Source organism: Bombina bombina, chromosome 7 (assembly GCF_027579735.1).
Source record: "Bombina bombina isolate aBomBom1 chromosome 7, aBomBom1.pri, whole genome shotgun sequence".
In the NCBI taxonomy this organism is placed as follows: domain Eukaryota; kingdom Metazoa; phylum Chordata; class Amphibia; order Anura; family Bombinatoridae; genus Bombina; species Bombina bombina.
The window spans coordinates 215,170,391-215,197,753 of NC_069505.1; the positions used below are offsets into that span (position 1 = coordinate 215,170,391).

General features: G+C 40.2%; 1 protein-coding gene across 1 annotated transcript in view; it reads left to right on the forward strand.

Annotated features, from left to right (window-relative positions):
- The window catches only part of TRIM66 (tripartite motif containing 66), a 204,052-nt gene that overhangs the window by 167,043 nt on the left and 9,646 nt on the right, over positions 1-27,363 (forward strand). Inside the window, exons 13-17 of the mRNA XM_053689342.1 lie at positions 3,053-3,453; positions 7,638-7,776; positions 20,300-20,374; positions 21,731-21,883; positions 23,138-23,239. Coding sequence (XP_053545317.1) covers positions 3,053-3,453; positions 7,638-7,776; positions 20,300-20,374; positions 21,731-21,883; positions 23,138-23,239 — 870 coding nt within the window. The remainder of the gene's footprint in view (positions 1-3,052; positions 3,454-7,637; positions 7,777-20,299; positions 20,375-21,730; positions 21,884-23,137; positions 23,240-27,363) is intronic.

The window sequence follows — 27,363 nt, forward strand, 5'->3', positions numbered from 1 at the left end:
AAACAAAAAAACATAAAAATAAACCTTACCATAATGTGTGAAGTATCAGCATGACATTATACATCAGCCACAGCAGCACATGTCACTTCTTTGCTAGGAACAAGTTCCCTCTCACCCTGCACTACACAATGCTGCATGGGGGAGGGGCATGTGTGCACTCACTTATTCTTCCCACTGACACCTTTCTACAAAGCACTGGTCCCCTAACAAACTTCAGTTAGTTGATCTTAGGGCCACAGCATAAAGAGCAGGGCTAAGGGGACCAGCAGACTGGATGCTGTCTGCCCAAGGCTGCATGGATACAGTGTGAGACAAGTCGCACAGCCTCAAGACTGAAGAGAGCATTGTGTGCAGCTGCACAGATTCTCAAATCCTCACGTGCCTGCCACTCCAGCTTTCTGTTGCATGCACCTATAGACAGCCCTACCCAGACACAATCCCCACCACCAGAGCAGTTACCTGGTAACAGTGGTAACCCCAGCAGGACCTTTTCTGATGCAGTGGGATTGTCTGGATGCCAAGTTACAGAGCACACCTAAAACAGCACATGGCAGTAGCTTGATGTCACATGACACCGGCACAGTATGGCACAGTTTTTCACAAATAAATTTAAGCAGAGAACGTTTGACTGTGACAATATTAGGACTGACTGTGTGTGTCCCACATGTCACATGACATCAGCAGTCTGGTATGAACCAAAAAAAAATATTTTTTTTTAGGACTCTTGGGCCCCTCAACAAAGACTGGGCCCTGGGCAGCTGCCCCTTTTGCCCTGTGTTAAAGACAGCCCGGTGCCAAACTGCTCAGGGGCCTGTTCAGGACCGTCTTTAACACAGGGCAAAAGGGCCCAGTTTCTGTTGAGGGGCCCAAGAGTCCTAAAAAAAAATAAATAAATATATATATATATTTTTTTTTTTTTTTTTTTTATGGTTCATACCAGACTGCTGATTTGACATGGGGAACACACACATTCAGTCCTAATACTGTGACAGTCAAAAGTACTCTGCTTATATATATATATATATATATATATTTTAAAACTGTGCCAGACCGTGCCTGTGTCATGTGATATGCCAAGCTATTGCCATGTGCTGTTTTAGATGTGCACTGTGCAGCACTGAATGCAAAGCCCTAACTCGGCATCCAGTCATTCCCACTGCCTCATAAAAGGTCCTACTGGGGTTACCACTGTTACCAGGTAACTGCTCTGGTGGTAGGGATTGTTTCTGGGTAGGGCTAACTATAGGTGCATGCAGCAGAAAGCTGGAGCGGCAAGCACGTGAGGATTTGAGCATCTGTGCTGCTGCATAAACTTCTCTCTTCAGTCTTGAGGCTGTGTGACTCATCTCACACTGTATCCATGCAGCCTTGGACAGACAGCATCCAGTCTGCTGGTCCCCTTAGCCCTGCTCTTTCTGCTGTGGCCCTAAGATCAACTAACTGAAGTTTGTTAGGGGAACAGTGCTTTGTAGAAAGGTGTCAGTGGGAAGAATAAGTGAGTGCACACACACCCCTCCCCATGCAGCATTGTCTAGTGCAAGGTGAGAGGGAACTTGTTCCTAGCAAAGAAGTGACATGTGCTGCTGTGGCTGATGTATAGTGTCATGCTGATACTTCACACATTAATGTAAGGTTTATTTTTATAGTTTTTGTTTTCTCTCTGTCTCGGATTTTACAGCTTCCCATAGTAGTTCTGCTTTTCCAGTCAGTAAACTTATACTGCACCTCCATGCTTCCTCCTCAGTCTTTACCTTGCTTTGCTCCTGTTGGCTGCCCTAAATCTCTTTAACCAGCTAACCTCACACCAGAATCACATTCAAAAGAATATTAAATGAATCCACAGTGGAGGAATTTATATATTTATTTACTTATTAGTACTGCTTAGGTCCAGTTTCACATATTGCAATTTATTTCATATTTTTAAATGATTAGCTCAGCAGTGGATAATCCCTCTGGGCTAATAATTAAAAAAAATAATTGATTTAGTCGTTTTTTGGGATGTTGGGGTGGAGAGCAAAATTGCATGGGGGGGGGGCCCAAGAAAATTTACGCCCAGGGTCCAGTCAATATTAAAGACAGCCCTGGGCCTGTTGTGACTACACAGGCTGAAGTTGTTATTCTTTATTTTTAAATGTGAACTCAAACGGTCCTGTTTTTGTTGTTTGTTTTGATTTCCCTTTTTTGCTAATTAATGACAACCAGCTTACAAAATACGTTGCCAGAAGAGTGTTACAAACTTGTTTTTGTAAATCAGACCAGTACATTATACTTGTCAGTTTTAGGATATGGTTAAATGACAGAAGGAGAATGAAAATTAAAATACTGAAAGGCCAACATTTAAGTCAATAGACTAGCACTGTCAATAACTGCACATGCATCATTCTGTAATGCATACAGCCGACCAAAAGAATTTATTTTGCAGCCTCAGGTGGTATTTTTTAACAAAAACAAGAAATTAACTAAAATGTCCTCAGACTCAATATATATTTAACACAAATGTTTATACTATAATCATTATGATTACACAATTCTGAGTGTTTTTTAATGCCATCTGCTACCTCCCCAGGTTTACAAAGAGTAGAATGAAATCTCTAGAGTCTCCATTTTCTATGTTATTCTGAGTTTTTCATTCACTAAGGAATGGATAAATGAGTCTTACTGACAGGTTGCTTATAACAATATAGGAATATGAAGTTCCAGCCTGAATCTTTGTGAATCAAATAACTTAAAGGGACATGAAGCCCACATTTTTTTCATGATAAAGATAAAGGAACTTCCTAATTTACTCATATTAAGCGCTACCCAGGGTTCTGAACCAAAAATGGGCCGGCTCCTAAGCTTATATTCCTGCTTTTTCAAATAAAGACACCAAGAGAACAAAGAAATATTGAAAATAGGAGTAAATTAGAAAGTTGCCTAAAATTGCTGCTCTATCTGAACCATTAAAGAAAAAGAAATGTGAGTTTCATATCCCTTTAATGCATTTTTTAACCAAGAATTAGTTTTGTACTAGTCATGTAAACATGAAAATAATTATCTCTTGATTTTCTAGGTAAACCCAGACACCTCAAATCCTTCAATGCCCTCCACAGATATTTCACCGCAACCTACATTACCATATGGACCTGAAGGGATAGCTCACATTTCAGCGCCTTCGTTTCCACAGCTACCTCATCACATGAAAACCGTGTCAGGTGCTAATTCCTGTATCGCTAGAAACCAATCTAAACCTTCTGCAGAGACCCTGAGCAGTCAGAAGTCTGATCCTGACCGTACAGCTAATGTGCTACCACTGGTCATGAAAAAGTTTGGCAACTCTGACGACCGAAATCAGATTGAAAATGAAGATTTCTGTGCTGTTTGTTTAAATGGAGGCGAGATGCTGTGTTGTGATCAATGCCCAAAAGTGTTTCATCTCTCTTGTCATGTGCCAGCCCTTCTCAGCTTTCCAGTGTAAGTAAAATTATAATCACACATTCATGCATGCAATATAGACATGGGAAGCTGTACAAAGCTTCTATCCACAATCAGGGCTGGGTTTGTGATTGAATAGACATGAAACACAACATTTTACTTTCATGATTCAGGTAGAGCATATAAATAAATTTATTTATTTCCGGGCATGGAGAGTCCACAACATCATACCAATTACTAGAGGGATATTCAACTACTGGCCAGCAGGAGGAGGCAAAGAGCACCCCAGCAAAGCTGTTAAGTGTAACTTCCCTTACCCATAATACCCAGTCATTCAGCCGAAGGAAAATGGAAAAAGAAGAAACACAGGCACTTGCTTCCTGAGACAGATGTTCCTGTGAAATCCACCACAAGAGATCTGAATGGTCTTCCATTCCATTGACTGAGCAAGCATAGTTGCAGAGGTCTCAGATGGAAACGAGCAAAAGGAATGATGTCCATGGAAGCAACCATCAGACACATCACCTCCATGCATAGAGCCACTAATGGTCGAATAGCAGACTGGAGAGAAAGAAGATTGGATTTTTTGACATCTGTCAGGAAAATCTTCATAGACAGGGAATCTATGATAGTCCCTAAGAAACACACCCTTGTATTGGAACAAGGGAACTCTCTTCCAGATGCACTTTCCATCCGTGGGAATGTAGAAAATATAACAACATCTCAATAAGAGATTTTGCTAGTTGAAAAAATGACATCTGAACCAAGATGACGTCTCGGAAAGGCTCCACTGCAACTCCCAAAAGAGCCCCCAGAACCTTTGTAAATATTCTGGGAGCCGTGGCATGTTGCCCTTGGAGAGGTCCTTAAGGAGGTAGTACTGTAACATCCTGGGATTGAACCTGGGACCTCAGCTTCCTGTGCTGTTGCTTTTGCTATGTGCTATCCTGTAACTGCCAGAAAAGCAAACCTTAGAAAACTGGAGATGATCCCTGTGAATGGGAACATGTAGATAGCAAATTATCTCTGTTAAGGATAAGTTAATAAACAAAAAAACAAGGAGAGAAATAGTCTTCTCAATATGAAAGTCTATATGTCTGGGCAAACAAGTCTCAGAAAATATGCTATACAAAAGGACAATGACATATTTAAAAATCCTTAAACAAAAAGGATCACTTAAATAGAAGTAATAATAATAAGCAGCCATAGAACTCAGATATAAATGAAATATGGCATACTACATAATACCCATATAGGTAAAACAAGTTAGAAGAAAAGTATTGTAATCTATACATGGAAAAACATGAAAAAAATAGGTTGTGTCTACTTGTAAATTACCCCCGAATGGTGGCAAATACCAGGGATTAATCTGTATAATTTGACACGATCCCCAGGATAAACCTCTAAACCAGATCACATCTGTGGGCATCAGAAAAAGGACAATTTTAGATAACCTACATGAACTACCACAAGATGGCAGCAAAGGATAAGAAATCCCTCAAAAAAATCTCTGTAAAAGGTAGAAAAATAGTACCCACATTACAATTATTTAGCAGATTTATGCTAATACCATGGCTTCAATAAAACTTCCCTGAAGGAAGATATGGAACTATGATAAACCTATACAGACTAAAAATGCACAGAAGACAAGAGATTATATAAGGAAAGCATAAGGCTTATATTCACATAAGGGGGTATATTTATATGTGCGAGCGGACATGATACGAAGTAGCAGATCATGTCCGCTGCACATCGATAAATGCCGACAGCATACGCTCTCTGCATTTATCATTGCACCAACAGTTCTTGTGAACTGCTGGTGCAATGCCACCCCCTGCAGATTTGCGTGCAAGCAGGGGGTGTCAATCAACCCAATCATATTCGATCGGGTTGATTTCTGTCTGCGGCCTAAGAGCAGACGGACAAGTTATGGAGCAGTGGTCTTTACACCGCTGCTTCATTACTTCTGTTTACAGGGGCATCAAGCTTCATACAGAGCTCGATAAATATGCCCAATAGAATATACTCTTACTGAGGACAGAACTCATAACTTTTAGTCAATATGCACACATATTAAATAAATAAATAATAAGTAAGCCGACATAATGGTGCAAATGCTAAGCAGCATAAACACAGATACAAGTAAAGGTCTCTTTCAACAGGAGAAAGAGATCACATTCTCAGAGAGAAAAAATCTACTCATAAACAAAAAAGGACTGAGCCGAGGCTCTATTATCCAAATCCCTTCGGCACACTCATAAGCAATTTAGAATAGGCTATTGAAAATTCATATTAGAGAGCCGCAACAAGCAATCACATATTACACCTTAAGCTTTTGTACTTCACAAAAAGCGGCGCCAAAGGAAGCGGGTCCTAAAATATAATCACCCTAGGCCTACCGAAAAAAATAGAGCCTATCATCCCCTTCTCTGTATGGCGTCACGCATATGCTGCAGAGCGCCCAAGTGTTCATGGGTGATCAAAAGACTATAATATGTAATGAAGTCTGCCTATATCGTCAATCTGCAAAAATGTATTGGAAGTATCCATTACCTCCTCCTAGAAGCTTACTAACACTAGTAGAATAGCAGAGAAAGATAGAGAAGAGAAACAAGTATCCGCCAAAATGGTGGCTCCAATTATTTCCTCTGACTCGACAAGTCTAAAAACGGCATGCTGCGGATTTCCGGTATCTGTCCCTTAAAACGCAAGCCAGTTATACCACCGCAATTGCGATCCATAAATGAAGGCGAATGAGAGAATAGCTGGCCCGCGACTATCTGAGTAGAATAGTACCTACGCAGCTGAGGAAAAACGTCAGCCATTATAGCCTGCGCAGTTAGAGAGGAAGGGGTATACGCATACCAATACTGTGACCCAGTAAAATAAAAACACCTCATTACCCGGAAAAACGTAACATGCAGGGAAATAAAAAGAGAGGGACAATATCACACACCCTTATGATACCCATTCCCAACACACAATGAAGCCTGGGTATATCATGTACATAAGACCGGCAATGGGGGAGGCAAAAATCCCTGTCTCAGTTAACTGCTCAGCCGCAAATATCCCAAACTAGCGGATATATATGAAATGATATACAAACCCCTCCTGGGGGTGGCAGGTCCCACTAGGTCCTTGATCTTCCCAAGCCTTCCTTCAGAAACCTGTATGATTAAATATAACAGAAAAGACTTACCCTCCAGGGAACTTCTGCTGTGGAGCAGGCACAGCAGCTGAGGTCTGATAGCCTCACTTGACCGCTAACAGGGACCTGAGGAAAAAGAAAGAACAGAGTAATCAACCCTGGCTTTCTATGAAGGGGTAGCAATAATGTTAGAAATAAAGCAAAGACAACCTCCCCGTCTTCTAACTGCTAATAGCCACCATTACTCTTACTAAAGAGATTGACATGGACACAGAATAGCCGCTAATCCTTGCTTGCAGGGAAAATTACCCATTAAAGTATTAAATATCTTCATACACCGTCTTCACAAATCCTCCATTGACAGAGGCAAAGAGAATGACTGGGGATTATGGGTAATGGAAATTACAATTAACAGCTCTGCTGGGGTGCTCTTTGCCTCCTCCTGCTGGCCGGGAGTTGAGTATCCCACTAGTAATTGGAATGACGTTGTGGACTCTCCATGCCATAGGAAAGAAATAAAGTTTCCAATTTACTTCTATTATCATTGTTTTTTGTTCTCGTTGTTTTCTTTGTTGAAGAGATATCTAGGTAGATAGTGCGCATATCTTGAGCATTACATGGCAGGAAAAAGTGCTGCCATCTAGTGGTTTTGCAAATGTATACCATTCTTGCAAAGCTGCTGACATATAGTTCTGTAGATGTGCAATATCCTGAGCTTACCTACCTGCTCCTTCAAGAAAGGATACCAAGAGAACTAAGCAAACAAGAAGTAAAATGGAAAGCAATTTAAAACTGCATGCTGTATCTGAATTTTAAAAGAAACATTTTGGGTTTCATGTCCCTTTTAGCGAAATGGCACCATTTGTTTAATTTAATCCTCATCACTTTAAATTCATGGGTAACCAGAATGGGGACAAGAAATGGAAAATGACCTTCTGGAATTGTGTTCCATGAAGAGGCATTTTGTCAAGGACCTCACACCCAGGACAGTAAATTGTCCTTTAAAGCACATATTACACATAGGGCATTCTTGATGAATGTTTAATGAATTAAACATATTTTTTATTCCTCACAGTGGTGAATGGGTTTGTACCTTGTGTCGGAGCCTGACCAAGCCAGAAGTGGAATATGATTGTGATAACATTCGCTATAGTCGTGAGTGCAGGCTGGAGGAGGTGGTAGCTTTACCAAACCTCAGTGATCTTGATCAAAGGGTAGATATAACCTATAAGGAGTAATCTGTGTGTAAACTGTGTTTTATTTGTGTTGTGATTAATAAAATAGCCTGACAACAACTGTGCTTTTACCAAAATACATGGCACAAAGGATAGGTCTAATTAACTTTCTCTCTATACTGTAACCAAGGAATCTCTTTATACGGTAACCAAGGAATCTCTTTATACGGTAACCAAGGAATCTCTTTATACGGTAACCAAGGAATCTGGTACCAAACATAATATCAATAAGAACAATATGTAACCCCTTAATGACCAGGGTTATTTGAACATCAACAGCCAAAATTCTACTTTAGTGCTTGATGTGCATGATTGGTTCCAGCCTCCCTGATTGGCTGAAGGTGGCATGCATCTGGGCATCTTGGGTCTTCTAAAGATCTGTATGCTGAAAAATGCACAGATAGATTTTAACATGTACTGCGTTATGTAATGTGTTTACTTGTTCAGAGGTGAATTAACTGCTTAAAGACAAATATGTTAATAAAATGAAGCTCAATCAGCTTAGTTATCATTTAATTTATGTAAAACTGATGTTATATGCGATAGTGATACAAGACATTAAAGGGACACTGAACCCACATTTTTTCTTTCGTAATTCAGATAGAGCATGAAATTTTAAGCAACTTTTTAATTTACTCCTATTATCAAATTTTCTTAATTCTCTTGGTATCTTTATTTGAAATGCAAGAATGTAAGTTTAGATGCAGGCCCATTTTTGGTGAACAACCTGGGTTGTTCTTGCTAATTGGTGGATAAATTCATCCACCAATAAAAAGTGCTTTCCAGAGTTCTGAACAAAAAAAAGATCAGATGCCTTCTTTTTTAAATAAAGATAGCAAGAGAACGAAGAAAAATTGATAATAGGAGTAAATTAAAAAGTTGTTTAAAATTGCATGCTCTGTCTGAATCACAAAAGAAAAAAAATTGGGTTCAGTGTCCCTTTAAAGTGAAAGATGTCCAGCATGCTTTGAAAAATGCAAAGAATTTGTTCCATCCTCAATTGTTTAAAACAGGACCTTTTTATATCTTGCTATATTGGGGTCCAAAGGTCAAACAAGGGCAGCATTTCAAGCCTGCTATAGGCTCAGTCGTGTCTGTTAAACATAACTAAGAACCTATAGTAGGCTTAAAGAACTGACATTTAGACCCCAGAGTGTCACCATTTGTAGGAGCTTTCTTCTGCTTTTAGTTATTAAAATTATGTCACATGCACCATAATGCATATATAGACACTATAAATCTCATGGTATTCCATTGTTCAACTGCTGCTTTGTACATCAGCCAATCAGCTCTAGGGTGTGATTTCTACCAACCAAAACACAACTATATCAGACAGTCACTAAGATTTAGTGCTTCCACAATAACACCTCCCATTCAGTTTCAGACATCGCTATTTGAAACAAACAATTAAGTGCAGGAGACATGGATGATAAAGTATATTTTGTTTCCAGTATCCATGTGCATTCTTTTTGTTGCAAATTTGTTAACGAAACAGGGGTATTCATGTCATTTTTATGAAATGAATATCTGAATGAATATGCCACAAATTTTAAACAAAACAAAGAAATACAAAATTCATCAGTATTCATTTGTTTCGTTTAAATTTACCTTAAGGGTTAAAAATACTTAGCTCTAGTGCGCTTCTTCACAGTGCTGTGGGGCTCGCTAATAGGAGGCTTAGTGTGTCAGATCCCAGGGTCTGCGCCAAAGGGGAAGGACCTTTAGCGCAGGCAGTGGCAAAGGTCTTTAACATAGAGATACATACATATACATGTCTAAACATATACAGTTGTGCTCATAAGTTTACATACCCTGACAGAATTTATGATTTCTTGGCCATTTTTCAGAGAATATGAATGATAACACAAAAACTTTTCTTTCACTCATGGTTAGTGTTTGGCTGAAGCCATTTATTATCAATTAACTGTGTTTACTCTTTTTAAGTCATAATGACAACAGAAACTACCCAAATGACCCAATCAAAAGTTTACATACCCTGGTGATTTTGGCCTGATAACATGCACACAAGTTAACACAAATGGTTTTGAATGGCTATTACAGGTAACCATCCTCACCTTTGATCTGTTTGCTTGTAATTAGTGTGTGTGTATAAAATGTCATTGAGTTTCTGGACTACTGACAGACCCTTGCATCTTTCATCCAGGGCTGCACTGACGTTTCTGGATTTTGAGTCATGGGGAAAGAAAAAGAATTGCCAAAGGATCTGTGGGGAAAAAGGTAGTTGAACTTTATAAAACAGGAAAGGGATATAAAAAAATATCAAAGGAATTGAGAATGCAAATCAGCAGTGTTCAAACTCTAATCAAGAAGTGGAAAATGAGGCGTTCTGTTTGATAACATACTGCATTCATCTTGCCATCAATTCTGACCAAATTTCATGTGCCTTTGTAGCTCACACATCCCCAAAACATCAGCGATCCACCTCCGTGTTTCACAGTAGGAATGGTGTACCTTTCATCATAGGACTTGTTGACTCCTCTCCAAATGTAGCGTTTATGGTTGTGGCCAAAAAGCTAAATTTTGGTCTCATCACTCCAAATGACATTGTGCCAGAAGGTTTGAGGCTTGTCTCTGTGCTGTTTGGCGTATTGTAAGCGGGATATAGTAATGGCTTTCTTCTGGCGACTCAACCATGCAGCCCATCTTTCTTCAAGTGCCTCCTTATTGTGCATCTTGAAACAGCCACACCACATGTCCTGTATTTCACCTGAAGTTATTTGTGGGGTTGTCTTTGCATCTCGAACAATTTTCATTGCAGTTGTGGCTGAAATTTTAGTTGGTCTACCTAACCGTGGTTTGGTTTCAACAGAACACCTCATTTTCCCCTTCTTTATAAGAGTTTGAACACTGCTGATTTGCGTTATCAATTCCTTGGATATCTTTTTATATCCCTTTCCTGTTTTATACAGTTCAACTACCTTTTCCCGCAGATCCTTTGACAATTCTTTTTCTTTCCCCATGACTCAGAATCCAGAAATGTCAGTGCAGCACTGTATGAGAGATGCAAGGGTCTGTCAGGAGTCCAGAAACTCTTTTATACACACACACTAATTACAAGCAAACAGATCACAGGTGAGGATGGTTACCTTTAACAGCCATTCAAACCCCTTTGTGTCAACTTGTGTGCGTGTTATCAGGCCAAAATCACCAGGGTATGTAAACTTTTGATCAGGGTCATTTGGGTAGTTTCTGTTGTCATTGGCCTAGATTTAGAGTTGGGCGGTAGCCGTCAAAACCAGCGTTAGAGGCTCCTAACGCTGGTTTTAGGCTACCGCCGGTATTTGGAGTCAGTCAGGAAAGGGTCTAACGCTCACTTTCCAGCCGCGACTTTTCCATACCGCAGATCCCCTTACGTCATTTGCGTATCCTATCTTTTCAATGGGATCTTTCTAACGCCGGTATTTGAGTCGTGGCTGAAGTGAGCGTTAGAAATCTAACGACAAAACTCCAGCCGCAGAAAAAAGTCAGTAGTTAAGAGCTTTCTGGTCTAACGCCGGTTTATAAAGCTCTTAACTACTGTGCTCTAAAGTACACTAACACCCATAAACTACCTATGTACCCCTAAACCGAGGTCCCCCCACATTGCCGCCACTATATTTAAATTTTTTAACCCCTAATCTTCCGCTCTGTACACTGCCGCCAACTACGTTATCCCTATGTACCCCTAATCTGCTGCCCCTAACACCGCCGACCCCTATATTATATTTATTAACCCCTAATCTGCCGCCCCCGCTATCGCTGACCCCTGCATATTATTATTAAACCCTAATCTGCCGCTCCGTACACCACCGCCACCTACATTATGGCTATGTACCCCTAATCTGCTGCCCCTAACACCGCCGACCCCTATATTATATTTATTAACCCCTAATCTACCCCCCTCAACGTCGCCTCCACCTGCCTACACTTATTAACCCCTAATCTGCCGAGCGGACCGCACCGCTACTATAATAAAGTTATTAACCCCTAATCCGCCTCACTCCCGCCTCAATAACCCTATAATAAATAGTATTAACCCCTAATCTGCCCTCCCTAACATCGCCGACACCTAACTTCAATTATTAACCCCTAATCTGCCGACCTAATCTCGCCGCTACTGTAATAAATGTATTAACCCCTAAAGCTAAGTCTAACCCTAACACTAACACCCCCCTAAGTTAAATATAATTTAAATCTAACGAAATAAATTAACTCTTATTAAATAAATTATTCCTATTTAAAGCTAAATACTTACCTTACCTAAAATAAACCCTAATATAGCTACAATATAAATTATAATTATATTTTAGCTATTTTAGGATTTATATTTATTTTACAGGTAACTTTGTATTTATTTTAACTAGGTACAATAGCTATTAAATAGTTAAGAACTATTTAATAGCTAAAATAGTTAAAATAATTACAAATTTACCTGTAAAATAAATCCTAACCTAAGTTACAATTAAACCTAACACTACACTATCAATAAATGAATTAAATACAATACCTACAATTACCTACAATTAAACCTAACACTACACTATCAATAAATGAATTAAATACAATACCTACAAATAACTACAATTAAATAAACTAACTAAAGTACAAAAAATAAAAAAGAACTAAGTTACAAAAAATAAAAAAATATTTACAAACATTAGAAAAATATTACAACAATTTTAAACTAATTACACCTACTCTAAGCCCCCTAATAAAATAACAAAGCCCCCCAAAATAAAAAAATGCCCTACCCTATTCTAAATTAAAAAGTTCAAAGCTCTTTTACCTTACCAGCCCTGAACAGTGCCCTTTGCGGGGCATGCCCCAAGAAATTCAGCTCTTTTGCCTGTAAAAAAACACATACAATACCCCCCCCAACATTACAACCTACCACCCACATACCCCTAATCTAACCCAAACCCCCCTTAAATAAACCTAACATTAAGCCCCTGAAGATCTTCCTACTTTATCTTCACCTCACCGGGTATCACCGATCGGTCCTGGCTCCAAAATCTTCATCCAACCCAAGCGGGGGCTGGCGATCCATAATCCTGCGGCTGAAGAGGTCCAGAAGAGGCTCCAAAGTCTTCATCCTATCCGGGAAGAAGAGGCGATCCAGACTGGCAACCATCTTGATCCAAGCGGCATCTTCTATCTTCATCCGATGAGGAACGGCTCCATCGTGAAGACCTCCAGCGCGGATCAATCTTCTTCCGACGACGTCCAACTGAAGAATGACGGTTCCTTTAAGGGACGTCATCCAAGATGGCGTCCCTCGAATTCCGATTGGCTGATAGGATTCTATCAGCCAATCGGAATTAAGGTAGGAAAATTCTGATTGGCTGATGGAATCAGCCAATCAGAATCAAGTTCAATCCGATTGGCTGATCCGATCAGCCAATCAGATTGAGTTCGCATTCTATTGGCTGTTCCGATCAGCCAATAGAATGCGAGTTCAATCTGATTGGCTGATCGGATCGGCCAATCGGATTGAACTTGATTCTGATTAGGGGTTAATAAGTGTAGGCAGGTGGAGGCGACGTTGTGGGGGGCAGATTAGGGGTTATTAAATATAATATAGGGGTCGGCGGTGTTAGGGGCAGCAGATTAGGGGTACATAGGGATAATGTAAGTAGCGGCGGTTTACGGAGCGGCAGATTAGGGGTTAAAAAAAAATATGCGATAGCGGGGGCGGCAGAATAGGGGTTAATAAGTGTAAGGTTAGGCGTGTTTAGACTCGGGGTACATGTTAGAGTGTTAGGTGCAGACGTAGGAAGTGTTTCCCCATAGCAAACAATGGGGCTGCGTTAGGAGCTGAACGCGGCTTTTTTGCAGGTGTTAGGTTTTTTTTTCAGCTCAAACAGCCCCATTGTTTTCTATGGGGGAATCGTGCACGAGCACGTTTTTGAAGCTGGCCGCGTCCGTAAGCACCGCTGGTATCGAGAGTTGAAGTTGCGGTAAATATGCTATACGCTCCTTTTTTGGAGCCTAACGCAGCCATTCTGTGAACTCTAAATACCAGCGGTATTTAAAAGGTGCGGCCAGAAAAAAGCCAGCGTAGCTAACGCACCCCTTTGGCCGCAGAACTCTAAATCTAGGCGATTGTGATTTAAAAAGAGTAAACACAGTTGATTGATAATAAATGGCTTCAGCCAAACACTAACCATGAGTGAAAGAAAAGTTTTTGTGTTATCATTCATATTCTCTGAAAAATGGCCAAGAAATCATAAATTCTGCCAGGGTATGTAAACTTATGAGCACAACTGTATACGTATGTGTGTATGTGTTTATGTGTTTATATGTATTAACGTATTTATACATGTATTTACAGACATATATACAAATGTAAGCACATAAATACATATGTATACATATTTAACAAGTAATTGTAAGAAAGAATAAAACTAAAAAAGATTGATCGTCTCTGTGTAGTAGGTCATATAATACTGCTTTGACAAAGTGTCAGCAAGGATAAATATGTTATAGCTATATAATTACATTCATACTTAGGTGCATATTTATCAAGCTACGTATGGAGCTTGATGCCCCTTGTTTCTAAACATTGCTGCTCCATAACTTGTCCGCCTGCTCTGAGGCCGAGGACAGAAATCAACCCGATCGAATATTATCGGGTTGATTGACACCCCCTGCTAGTGGCCAATTAGCCACAAATCTGCAGGGGGCGGCATTGCACCAGCAGTTCACAAGAACTGCTGGTGCAATGATAAATGCAGTCAACATTTATTGATGTGCGGCGGACATGATACGCCACTTTATTAGGTACACCTGTTCAATTGCTAGATAACACACATTGCTAATCAGCCAATCACATCACAGCAACTCAATGCATTTAGGCATCTAGATGTGGTAAAGATGATTTGCTGAAGTTCAAATCAAGCATCAGAATGGGGAAGAGAGGGGATTTAAGTGAATTTGAACGTGGCACGGTTGTTGGTGCCAGGTGGGCTGGTCTCAGTATTTAAAAAACTGCTGATCTACTGGGATTTTCACTACTGAGAATGGTTCGAAAAAGAGAAAATATCCAGTGAGTGGCAGTTATGGGGACAATAATGCCTTGTTGATGTCAGAAGAAAATGGGCAGACTGGTTCGAGATGATAGAAAGGCAACAGTAACTCAAATAACCACTTGTTACAACCAAGGTATGAAGAATACCATCTCTGAACGCACAACAGGTCGAACCTTGAAGCAGATGGGCTACAGCAGCAGAACACCACCCCAGGTGCCACTCCTGTCAGCTAAGAACAGGAAACTAAGGCTAAAATTTGCACATGCTCACCAAAATTGGTCTGATGAGTCTCAATTTCAGCTGCAACATTTAGATGGTAGTGTCAGGGTGCCAAGAACCAGACTGAGACGAGAAGTGCAAAAATAATCACACCTTTATTAATAACAAAAAATAATAAAAAGTCCACAAGTCAAATAAGTCAGGAGTCAAAGCCAGAGCTTGTAGTCAGACGAGCCGAGTCAGGAGCTAAATCGAATAGTCAGACGAGCCGAGTCAAGAACCAAAGCGAGTAGTCAGACGAGCCAGAAATCAGGAACAAGGAGAACAGCAGAGTCAGGAACAAGCCAGGGATCAGGAACCAGGAGGGACGTCAGACAGCCAGGTAATACACAGGAACTGGAACTCACAAACAGGTCTGAGACAATGCAAGGGTAAATACTGAACAGAGGCCCTTTAAATAATAAGTGATGACAACACAATTCTGAGACTGCAACCTGTCTCACACAGATGATGTACACCAGTCTGACCATAGGAGGGCGTGCAGGAAATGAGCAGCATCACACTCTCTGCACCAGACTCAGCAAGATAGGTGAGTAAAATGGCTTCCAGCAGCACATGGCAAACAAAGCAGGGAAAAAACCCTGACAGGTAGGGTCAGAATTTGGCGTAAACAACGTTAAAGCATGGATCCATCCTGCCTTGTATCAACGGTTCAGGCTGGTGTTGGTGTAATGGTGTGGGGGATAATTTTATTAGCACACTTTGGGCCCCTTAGTACTGTAGTATTGTTGCTGAGCACCTTTGGAAAGTAGTGGAACAGGAGATTTGCATTATGATGTGCAGCCGACAAATCTGCAGCAACTGCGTGATGCTATCATGTCAATATGGACCAAAATCTCTGAGGAATGTTTCCAACACCTTGTTAAATCTATGCCACAAAGAATTAAGGCAGTTCTGAAGGCAAAAGTGGGTCCATCCCGTTACTAGCAAGGTGTACCTAATAGAGTGGCCGGTGAGTGCTTTGTTTTTTGAAACATGGATAATCCAGTTCTGAATAAACCAATCTTATTCTATGGTCGTCCCTAATAGCCATAGAGCAACAGATACCTAAGTATCAATTGCATTCCACGTTAGTTTCACCTTTAATTTAAACAGCTTTCATTTAACAATCCACCAATAAGCAAGCACTATCCAGGGTGCTGAACCTAAAATGGGCTGGCTACTAAGCTTTACATTCCTGCTTTTAAAATAAAGATGGCAAGAGAACGAAGAAAAAATGATAATAGGAGTAAATTAGAAAGTTGCTTAAAATTGCCTGCTCTATCTAAATCATGAAAGAAAGAAAGAAAAAAATGGGTTTAGTGTCCATTTAAACACTGCTCTGTTTGTGTTACTTGTAGCTAGTAGGATAAAATAAGTTCTGCTCTGTGTGTGCTACTGGGAGTCAAATCAATGATGTGTCTGTGTTACTGGCAGCCAAGGGGATAAAATCATTGCGCAGTTGTAAAAAATATGAATGGGGGGCCAGGGTGGGACATAAGGTAAATCTTAGGGGAGGGGCATTCTCTGACCCCACCTATAACCCATTCCCACCCATGTACAGGTTTTCCAGTATTTCTGTGGCATGCAGCTGACAACCCTATGTGAGCTGAAAACGAAAACTCACTCCTCTATATACAACACATTTAAATGTGAACGTAGGGCCCCATTTATCAAAGGCTGGGCGGACAAGGTTTGCTCCCGGAAACCTGTGCAGCCAGCATCGCGTCAAACAGACAGCATACACAGCCCACATTTAACATTGCACAACTCCGTCCCCTGCTCGTGCGCATGGCAAATCAAATGCGAGTGGGGGCTGTCAATTACCCAGTCAGACTAGTCCAGGGTGATTGTAAACCGCCAGTTCATAGCTGGCGTATAGGCTAGCAAACAGCTGTCTGATGACCACTACTTCTTAAAGGATATGAGTCCCAAACTTTCTCTTTCATGATACAGATAGAACATGATATTTTAAACAACTTCCTAATTTACTTCCATTATCAATTTCTCCAACATTGGTGTGTCCGGTCCACGGCGTCATCCTTACTTGTGGGATATTCTCTTCCCCAACAGGAAATGGCAAAGAGTCCCAGCAAAGCTGGTCACATGATCCCTCCTAGGCTCCGCCCACCCCAGTCATTCTCTTTGCCGTTGCACAGGCAACATCTCCACGGAGATGGTTAAGAGTTTTTTGGTGTTTTTTAAAGTGAAAAAAGAGCTTCCGCAGGCCAGAGTGGGTCATTGTCACGACCGACGCCAGTCTAGTGGGCTGGGGAGCGGTCTGGGAATCCCTGAAAGCTCAGGGTCTATGGTCTCGGGAAGAGTCTCTTCTCCCGATAAACATTCTGGAACTGAGAGCGATATTCAATGCTCTCAGAGCTTGGCCTCAACTAGCAAAGGCCAAATTCATAAGGTTCCAATCAGACAACATGACGACTGTTGCTTATATCAATCATCAAGGGGGAACAAAGAGTTCCCTGGCGATGAAAGAAGTGACCAAAATAATTCAATGGGCGGAGGATCACTCCTGCCACTTGTCTGCGATCCACATCCCAGGAGTGGAAAATTGGGAAGCGGATTTTCTGAGTCGTCAGACATTTCATCTGGGGGAGTGGGAACTCCACCCGGAAATCTTTGCCCAAATAACTCAATTATGGGGCATTCCAGACATGGATCTGATGGCGTCTCGTCAGAACTTCAAGGTTCCTTGCTACGGGTCCAGATCCAGGGATCCCAAGGCGACTCTAGTAGATGCACTAGTAGCACCTTGGACTTTCAACCTAGCTTACGTATTCCCACCGTTTCCTCTCATTCCCAGGCTGGTAGCCAGGATCAATCAGGAGAGGGCCTCAGTGATCTTGATAGCTCCTGCGTGGCCACGCAGGACTTGGTATGCAGACCTGGTGAATATGTCATCGGCTCCACCATGGAAGCTACCTTTGAGACAGGACCTTCTTGTTCAAGGTCCATTCAAACACCCAAATCTGGTCTCCCTCCAACTGACGGCTTGGAGATTGAACGCTTGATTCTATCAAAGCGTGGGTTTTCAGATTCGGTGATAGATACTCTGGTTCAGGCCAGAAAACCTGTAACTAGAAAAATTTACCATAAAATATGGAAAAAATATATCTGGTTGTGTGAATCCAAAGGATTCCCATGGAATAAGATAAAAATTCCTAAGATTCTCTCCTTTCTTCAAGAAGGTTTGGAGAAAGGATTATCTGCAAGTTCTCTAAAGGGACAGATCTCTGCTTTATCTGTCTTACTACACAAAAGACTGGCAGCTGTGCCAGATGTTCAAGCATTTGTTCAGGCTCTGGTTAGGATCAAGCCTGTTTACAGACCTTTGACTCCTCCCTGGAGTCTAAATCTAGTTCTTTCAGTTCTTCAAGGGGTTCCGTTTGAACCCTTACATTCCATAGATATTAAGTTACTATCTTGGAAAGTTTTGTTTTTGGTTGCAATTTCTTCTGCTAGAAGAGTTTCAGAGTTATCTGCTCTGCAGTGTTCTCCTCCTTATCTGGTGTTCCATGCAGATAAGGTGGTTTTGCGTACTAAGCCTGGTTTTCTTCCTAAAGTTGTTTCTAACAAAAATATTAACCAGGAGATAGTTGTACCTTCTTTGTGTCCGAATCCAGTTTCAAAGAAGGAACGATTGTTACACAATTTGGACGTTGTCCGTGCTCTAAAGTTCTATTTAGAGGCTACTAAAGATTTCAGACAAACATCTTCCTTGTTTGTTGTTTATTCTGGTAAAAGGAGAGGTCAAAAAGCGACTTCTACCTCTCTTTCCTTTTGGCTTAAAAGCATCATCCGATTGGCTTATGAGACTGCCGGACGGCAGCCTCCTGAAAGAATCACAGCTCACTCCACTAGGGCTGTGGCTTCCACATGGGCCTTCAAGAACGAGGCTTCTGTTGACCAGATATGTAAGGCAGCGACTTGGTCTTCACTGCACACTTTTGCCAAATTTTACAAATTTGATACTTTTGCTTCTTCGGAGGCTATTTTTGGGAGAAAGGTTTTGCAAGCTGTGGTTCCTTCCGTTTAGGTGACCTGATTTGCTCCCTCCCTTCATCCGTGTCCTAAAGCTTTGGTATTGGTTCCCACAAGTAAGGATGACGCCATGGACCGGACACACCAATGTTGGAGAAAACAGAATTTATGCTTACCTGATAAATTACTTTCTCCAACGGTGTGTCCGGTCCACGGCCCGCCCTGGTTTTTTAATCAGATCTGATTAATTATTTTCTCTAACTACAGTCACCACGGTATCATATGGTTTCTCCTATATATATTTCCTCCTGTCCGTCGGTCGAATGACTGGGGTGGGCGGAGCCTAGGAGGGATCATGTGACCAGCTTTGCTGGGACTCTTTGCCATTTCCTGTTGGGGAAGAGAATATCCCACAAGTAAGGATGACGCCGTGGACCGGACACACCGTTGGAGAAAGTAATTTATCAGGTAAGCATAAATTCTGTTTTTTTCTTCATTCTCTTGGTATCTTTTGTTGAAAAGCAGGGATGTATGCTTTGGTGCCGGTCAATTTCTGGAGCACTATATGGCAGCAGATTTGCAAGAATGTTATCCATTTACAAGAGCACTAGATGGCAGCACTATATCCTGTAATGTAGTGTTCCAGATGCTACCTAGGTATCTCTTCAACATATCCCTTTAACTCTGCAATTGCAGCTTGATAAATGGAACCCATAGTGTTAATTAATTAGTAAGTAACTCAGGTTCAGTGCAATAACTATAGACAATAACTGAGCCAATTTGGTAAAACTCCAGTACAGCTCAGTATGGATAAATGCTGCCTTTCAAAAGCTTTTTATTTTGCTGAAATTTTAGTGTGATTCTCATAGAAAATATTATTAACCGAACGTGGGTATCTGCTTGTTGTGACCATTTCACACACACACACTACATGTACTTTATTGTGCAAACTGCCCTAGTAAATGGTTTCTGTACAGCAGAAAAATATTGATGTAAGAAAATACTTTGTGGAGGTCTTAAATAAAACACCATTATCTCTGCCCCCAGTAGGTGCCTGAGTTTATTGTACTCTATGACATCTCCTGCCTTGATATTTATCAGCTGGTTTAGTTACTGAGTATCAATGAAAAAGTCATGTGCATCACATTTTTCTGAGCTCAGAATTTCAGTAGTTCTATAGAATTTGTTAAATACTTTTCATTTACAATTTTTTTTTTCAGAAATGTGAAAAACTGGTCCTTTCCTTGTGTTGCAACAGTCTCAGTCTTCCGTTTCAAGAGCCTGTGAGTCCTTTAGTAAGTAGAAAGATCTTTGATTCAAAAAGACTTTTTTTGACAAATTAAAGGGACATTACATTCATGTTATACTGTATATCAGCAATTAAGCCCTTGATTGCAAAATAAATATTTTTTAAAAATGTATCGCTGTTATTTTGTTATCGCACTTTATAAGGTTTTGTGAATTAAAGAGCCATATTAGGTGGAGCAGTGCTGGTCCCGAGCAGAAACCACTGATGATCCAATCAGCAGTGCTAGTTACACATCTCATGTGACTAGCACTGCTGATTGGATCGGCAGCAGTTTCCACTTGGGACCAGTAGTGTCCCTTTAATAATTCCAAAACATACATTAAAAACAGTTACAATATGCTTCTGTATTAAAATTGACCTATCTGCCTTGAAACTTAGCTCATTTTCACAGTGCTCCCAACTATACTGCATTCTGTATATTTATCATGGGAGTACCATTGCTGTCCATCCCACAGCTCTCCATGACCTTTTTAAAAAAGTCCTGTTTGCCAAGGACTGCGAAGCAATACCCCTGATCTGTCTACTCCCTGCACAGCTCCCTCCCTATTCAACACCAACACTGCCCCAAGTTTCCAGCAATTCTGCCCCTGGAACTCCCTAAGACAGGTTTCAGGAAATGCTAGAAGGTTTATGTTTCCATGAGAGGATACTGAAATAGTATCAAGAGCATGCATGTGTCTTGAGCACCATACGTCGGCAGTGTGTGTAGTAAAGCTATAAAAGTAACTTGTAGAGGGAGATTTAGCTGAAGCAGCAGAGAACAACCACAGTTCTTCCTTCACTTCACTGTATACTCTGTCTGCTGATCTTCTTTATTAAACAGTAATTCTAGCTATACAGCTGTCATATTCACTCACTTAGTATACCACAGGGTTTCACCGTACAGTGGGAGAAGTTACTGTACTCCCTCTACAGATACTTGTATACTATAGATGCAATCACTGCTGCCATATAGTTCTTAAATGTGTAAACAAAAAAAATCTGTAATTTCTCCAAAAAAAACAAAAGACAAAAAAAACTTTACAAATAATTTGAAATTCATTGTAAATGCATTGTTGTTCTACCATACGTTATGGTCCTTTAAGGACGCTCTCCAGTCTCTCTTAGGGAGTGGAAAAAGTATAATTTGGAAGAACTAATTAAAAGCAGATAAAATAAATAATAATAACAACTGTAAAATTATTTATTTTCTATTGTTAATGTGTTATGAGCATTCCACTGTGGAGTATAATGTCCCTTTAAATGTACAAAAAACTCTTTTGAAGATTTTAGGATCACAGATGAGTGGTTTATATCATGAAGTGAGCAGGTTTTGACAGAATATCTTCTTGTTTGTTTAAAGGCGCGTCATTATTACCAGATCATTAAACGGCCAATGGACCTATCAATTATTCAACGAAAACTTCAGAAACGGAACGTACCACATTACTCTTCACCTGAAGAGTTGGTATTTGACGTTCGGCTTATGTTTTGGAACTGTGCCAAGTTTAACTATGTGAGTATCAGTTTATGACAATATTATGAGAGTATGCAATAGGTGCAGTTATTAAAATGAAATAGTATTTTGTATTATTTAAATGTGAATATACAATAAATTACTGAAGGGACAAGCAGCAGAAAAGAGCTCATGGTATTAAAAGCTCATGCAGGAACACCATTTGAAAAAGGCTAGGCTGGGCTCCCCCCCCCCCCCCCCTTCATACACACACTAGGAGGTTATTTTCTTCTGATGCCTCCTGTTTACATAGCTGTTCTGTACCAATTACGGAACATTGCCATTTTAAATATAGATTGAAATTTCAACAAGAAAAGCAGCAATTTAATACAATCCAGCAGATAAAATCTGTACAGTGGGACACATTAAATGGGAGAGAATTAACTGTACACTGTCCCTTGAATGCACAAAGGCTGATTCACACTGCTGTGCAAAGGGTTACAGCCCTTTCTGTCTATTTATTCTTTTAAAATATCTTGGTAAGCTTTATAAATCAATTGCCTGACAAAACAGCTTTTATTTATCATCTCCCAATTATGATTCATGCAGTGTCACTAATTTCCTGTGAGAGCACCTCATCTTTATTCAGAAATGATTTTCTTTTGTTTTTTTTCTAATATTATTTATAGTTAATCGTTTTACTCAGCAATGGTTCTACTTATATGCTAGGGTGCTGTCTTCCTAAGAACTTGTTAAAGGGATAGGAAAGTCAAAATTCAAATTTGCATGATTCAGATAGAGCATTTCATTTTAAGACACTTTTAAATTCACTTCTCTTTTCAAATATGCTTCATTATCTTGGTATCCCTTGTTGAAAAAGAATACGCACATATCCTACATTAGTGGGAGCTAGCTGCTGATTGGTGCCTGCACACATTTGTCTCTTGTGATTGGCTAACTGGTTGTGTTCATCCATCTGCCAGTAGTGTAGTGGTGTTCCTTCAGCAAAGGATAACAAGAGAATGAAGCAAATTTGGTAACAGAAGTAAATTGGAAAGTCGTTTATAATTGGATATTCTATCCAAATCATGAGAGAAAAAAAGTTTGGGGTTTCCTGTACCTTTAAAACATCTTATAAAATGACAGGCACTGCCAGCACTTATTTTTATTACAAAGCACAAGAGCATATTTTATACTCACTTCTGTTGTATATGTTCTCGCATTGCACTATATCCTTGTCTATTTTACTTACAAGGATTTCTATTATGTGATGTACTGAATCAAGTATACTGACGCTATTGATGTCTGTTACAGCTCATAAAAATCAATAGAGGAACGAGCAATCTTAAACAGCAAACCCCACCCTTTGGTACATGTACCACTGACGGTGCTCAGACTACACCTACGTGGTACATGGTAAGCCGCTTTCTTTCCATTCATTGGGTACTAAACAGTCTGGGAAATGACTCATTGTTCAGTTATGGTACTCAAGCAGTCAGAGGGCTTGTAGGGATATGGGATACTGATGTATTTCAGGGACGGCCACATAAAACGTATTCAACTACTTTCATTCTGGATTTGTTGTTTTTTTCTTTCATGATTTAGATAGAGCATACAATATTAAAGAATTTTCCAATGTATTTCTATGATCTAATTTGTTCTGTTCACTTTGTATCCTTTGTTGAAAACATACCTAGGTAGGCTCAGAAGCAGCTGATTGGTGGCCTCTTGTCATTGGCTTTTATTTATCTCCCAGTAGTGCATTAATGCTCCTTCAACAAATGATACCAAGCAAATTATGAAGCAAATTAGATAATATAAGTAAATTGGAAATATATGTTCTATCTAAATCATGAAAGAAAAATGTTGGGTTTCATGTCCCTTTAACCTGCTGAGTAAAACTACACTAGCATGGTTACAACTCCTGTACCTGCGGCTGTCCTTAAAGCTGCGTTTTTATATTAACTTTTTACAGAAGTCAGTTGGTAAAGCTCTGTATACTAAGTGCCACCATCTTGTCTGCATACTGAGTGCCACCATCTTGTCTGTATACTAAGTGCCACCATCTTGTCTGCATACTGAGTGCCACCATCTTGTCTGTATACTGAGTGCCACCATCTTGTCTGTATACTAAGTGCCACCATCTTGTCTGCATACTGAGTGCCACCATCTTGTCTGTATACTAAGTGCCACCATCTTGTCTGTATACTGAGTGCCACCATCTTGTCTGTATACTAAGTGCCACCATCTTGTCTGCATACTGAGTGCCACCATCTTGTCTGTATACTAAGTGCCACCATCTTGTCTGTATACTAAGTGCCCCCATCTTGTCTGCATACTGAGTGCCACCATCTTGTCTATATACTAAGTGCCACCATCTTGTCTGCATACTGAGTGCCACCAGCTTGTAAAGCATACTGAGTGTCACCATCTTGTCTGCATACTGAGTGCCACCAGCTTGTAAAGCATACTGAGTGTCACCATCTTGTCTGCATACTGAGTGCCACCATCTTAACTGCATACTCAGTGCCACCATCTTGTATGCATACTCAGTGCCACCATCTTGTCTGCATACTGAGTGCCACCATCTTGTCTGCATACTGAATGCCACCATCTGGTCTGTTTACTGAGTGCCGCCATCTTGTCTGTATACTAAGTGCCCCCATCTTGTCTGTATACTAAGTGCCCCCATCTTGTCTGCATACTGAGTGCCCCCATCTTGTCTGCATACTGAGTGCCACCATCTTGTCTGCATACTCAGTGCCACCATCTTGTCTGCATACTCAGTGCCACCAGCTTGTAAAGCATACTGAGTGCCACCATCTTGTCTGCATACTCAGTGCCACCATCTTGTCTGCATACTCAGTGCCACCATCTGTCTGCATACTCAGTGCCACCAGCTTGTAAAGCATACTGAGTGCCACCATCTTGTCGGCATGCCACCATCTTGACTGCATACTCAGTGCCACCATCTTGTCTGCATACTGAATGCCACCATCTGGTCTGTATACTGAGTGTCGCCATCTTGTCTGTATACTAAGTGCCCCCATCTTGTCTGTATACTAAGTGCCCCCATCTAGTCTGCATACTGAGTGCCACCATCTTGTCTGCATACTAAGTGCCACCATCTTGTCTGCATACTCAGTGCCACCATCTTGTCTGCATACTCAATGCCACCAGCTTGTAAAGCATACTGAGTGCCACCATCTTGTCGGCATACTAAGTGCCACCATCTTGTCGGCATACTGAGTGCCACCATCTTGTCTGTATACTCAGCACCACCATCTTGTCTGTAAACGCAGCGCCACCATCTTGTCTGCATACTGAGTGCTACCATCTTGTTGGCATACTGAGTGCTACCATCTTGTCTGTGTACTGAGTGCCACCATCTTGTCTATATATTGAGTGCCACCATCTTATCTGCATACAGAGTGGCACCATCTTGTAATGCATGCATTGGTGCTGCGCTTTCTCAGAAGAGGTGCATGCTAAACCGAAATATATGATACAACTTGTCAAGAAGACAACAATATTACTGATCTATGAATGTGCACGGGGTATAAGAATACTTAAGATCTATGAATGTGCACGGGGTATAAGAATACTTAAGATCCAAGATGGCGGCTCCCAATGTGAAGATGCAGAGCTTCACTAACTGGCACTTTTGAATGTTTAAAATAATAGAAAAGCTTTGAAGAGAGCTGCAGTTACAAGAGGGAAAACAATATCATAGTAAATAGTAACTATCCTACTGCAGTTTATTGTCCTTTTAACATTACTGTAATGATACTTGTAAAGTAAAGCTATTTCTTTTTTTTTTTGATGTTCCTATGTTTATTAAATTATCTTCTTGTTTACACCTAAGGAGGGATGTTGTTTGTCTACAAATAGAAATATGGGAGTTGTCTTTATTGGCCAGTGAGCAATCCTTAGGGATCCGTTGTGCACAAAAATGCATTTACTGTTTCACTATTAATCTAAACAGATTTAAAGGAATATCAAACCCAATTTTTTTCTTTTATTATTAAGATAGAACATATAATTTTAAACAACTTTACAATTTACTTCTAATATCCAATTTTCTTAGTTTTTTGCTATCCTTGGTTGAAAAGCAGGGATGTAAGTTCAGAAGTTCATGTGCCTGCAGCACTCAATGGCAGAACTTTTGTAACAATGTTATACAACTCATCAAAAAAGCCTAGAGACCCCTTGTTTTAAAGCCTAGACGCCCCTCTTTAAAATAAACCCCCTATATAGGTTTTTATAGACGCAGTTGTATTCGTGCCACTACCAATGTGATCACCTGGCGTGAATTAATGTGAGACTCTATATGCAGATCTAAGTTATATACATATACCCAAATGCCCTTATTTATATGAGAATAACTTAACCCCCCACGTATTTATATGAGAATAACTTAACCCCCCACTTATTTATATGAGAATAACTTAACCCACCCCACTTATTTATATGAGAATAACTTAACCCCCCACACACTTATTTATATGAGAATAACTTAACCCCCCACACACTTATTTATATGAGAATAACTTAACCCCCCACTTATTTATATGAGAATAACTTAACCCCCCCACACACTTATTTATATGAGAATAACTTAACCCCCACACACTTATTTATATGAGAATAACTTAACCCCCCACTTATTTATATGAGAATAACTTAAACCCCCACTTATTTATATGAGAATAACTTAACCCCCCCCACACACTTATTTATATGAGAATAACTTAACCCCCCCACACACTTATTTATATGAGAATAACTTAACCCCCCCCACACACTTATTTATATGAGAATAACTTAACCCCCCACTTATTTATATGATAATAACTTAACCCCCCACTTATTTATATGAGAATAACTTAACCCCCCCACACACTTATTTATATGAGAATAACTTAACCCCCCACACACTTATTTATATGAGAATAACTTAACCCCCCACTTATTTATATGAGAATAACTTAGCCCCCCACACACACTTATTTATATGAGAATAACTTAACCCCCCCACTTATTTATATGAGAATAACTTAACCCCCCACTTATTTATATGAGAATAACTTAACCCCCCCACTTATTTATATGAGAATAACTTAACCCCCCCCACTTATTTATATGAGAATAACTTAACCCCCCCACACACTTATTTATATGAGAATAACTTAACCGCCCGCACAATTATTTATATGAGAATAACTTAACCGCCCCGCACACTTATTTATATGAGAATAACTTAACCCCCCACTTATTTATATGAGAATAACTTAACCCCCCACACACTTATTTATATGATAATAACTTAGCCCCCCCCACTTATTTATATGAGAATAACTTAACCCCCCACTTATTTATATGAGAATAACTTAACCCCCCCCCCACACACTTATTTATATGAGAATAAATTAACCCCCCACTTATTTATATGAGAATAACTTAACCCCGCACTTATTTATATGAGAATAACTTAACCCCCCCACACACACTTATTTATATGAGAATAACTTAACCCCCCC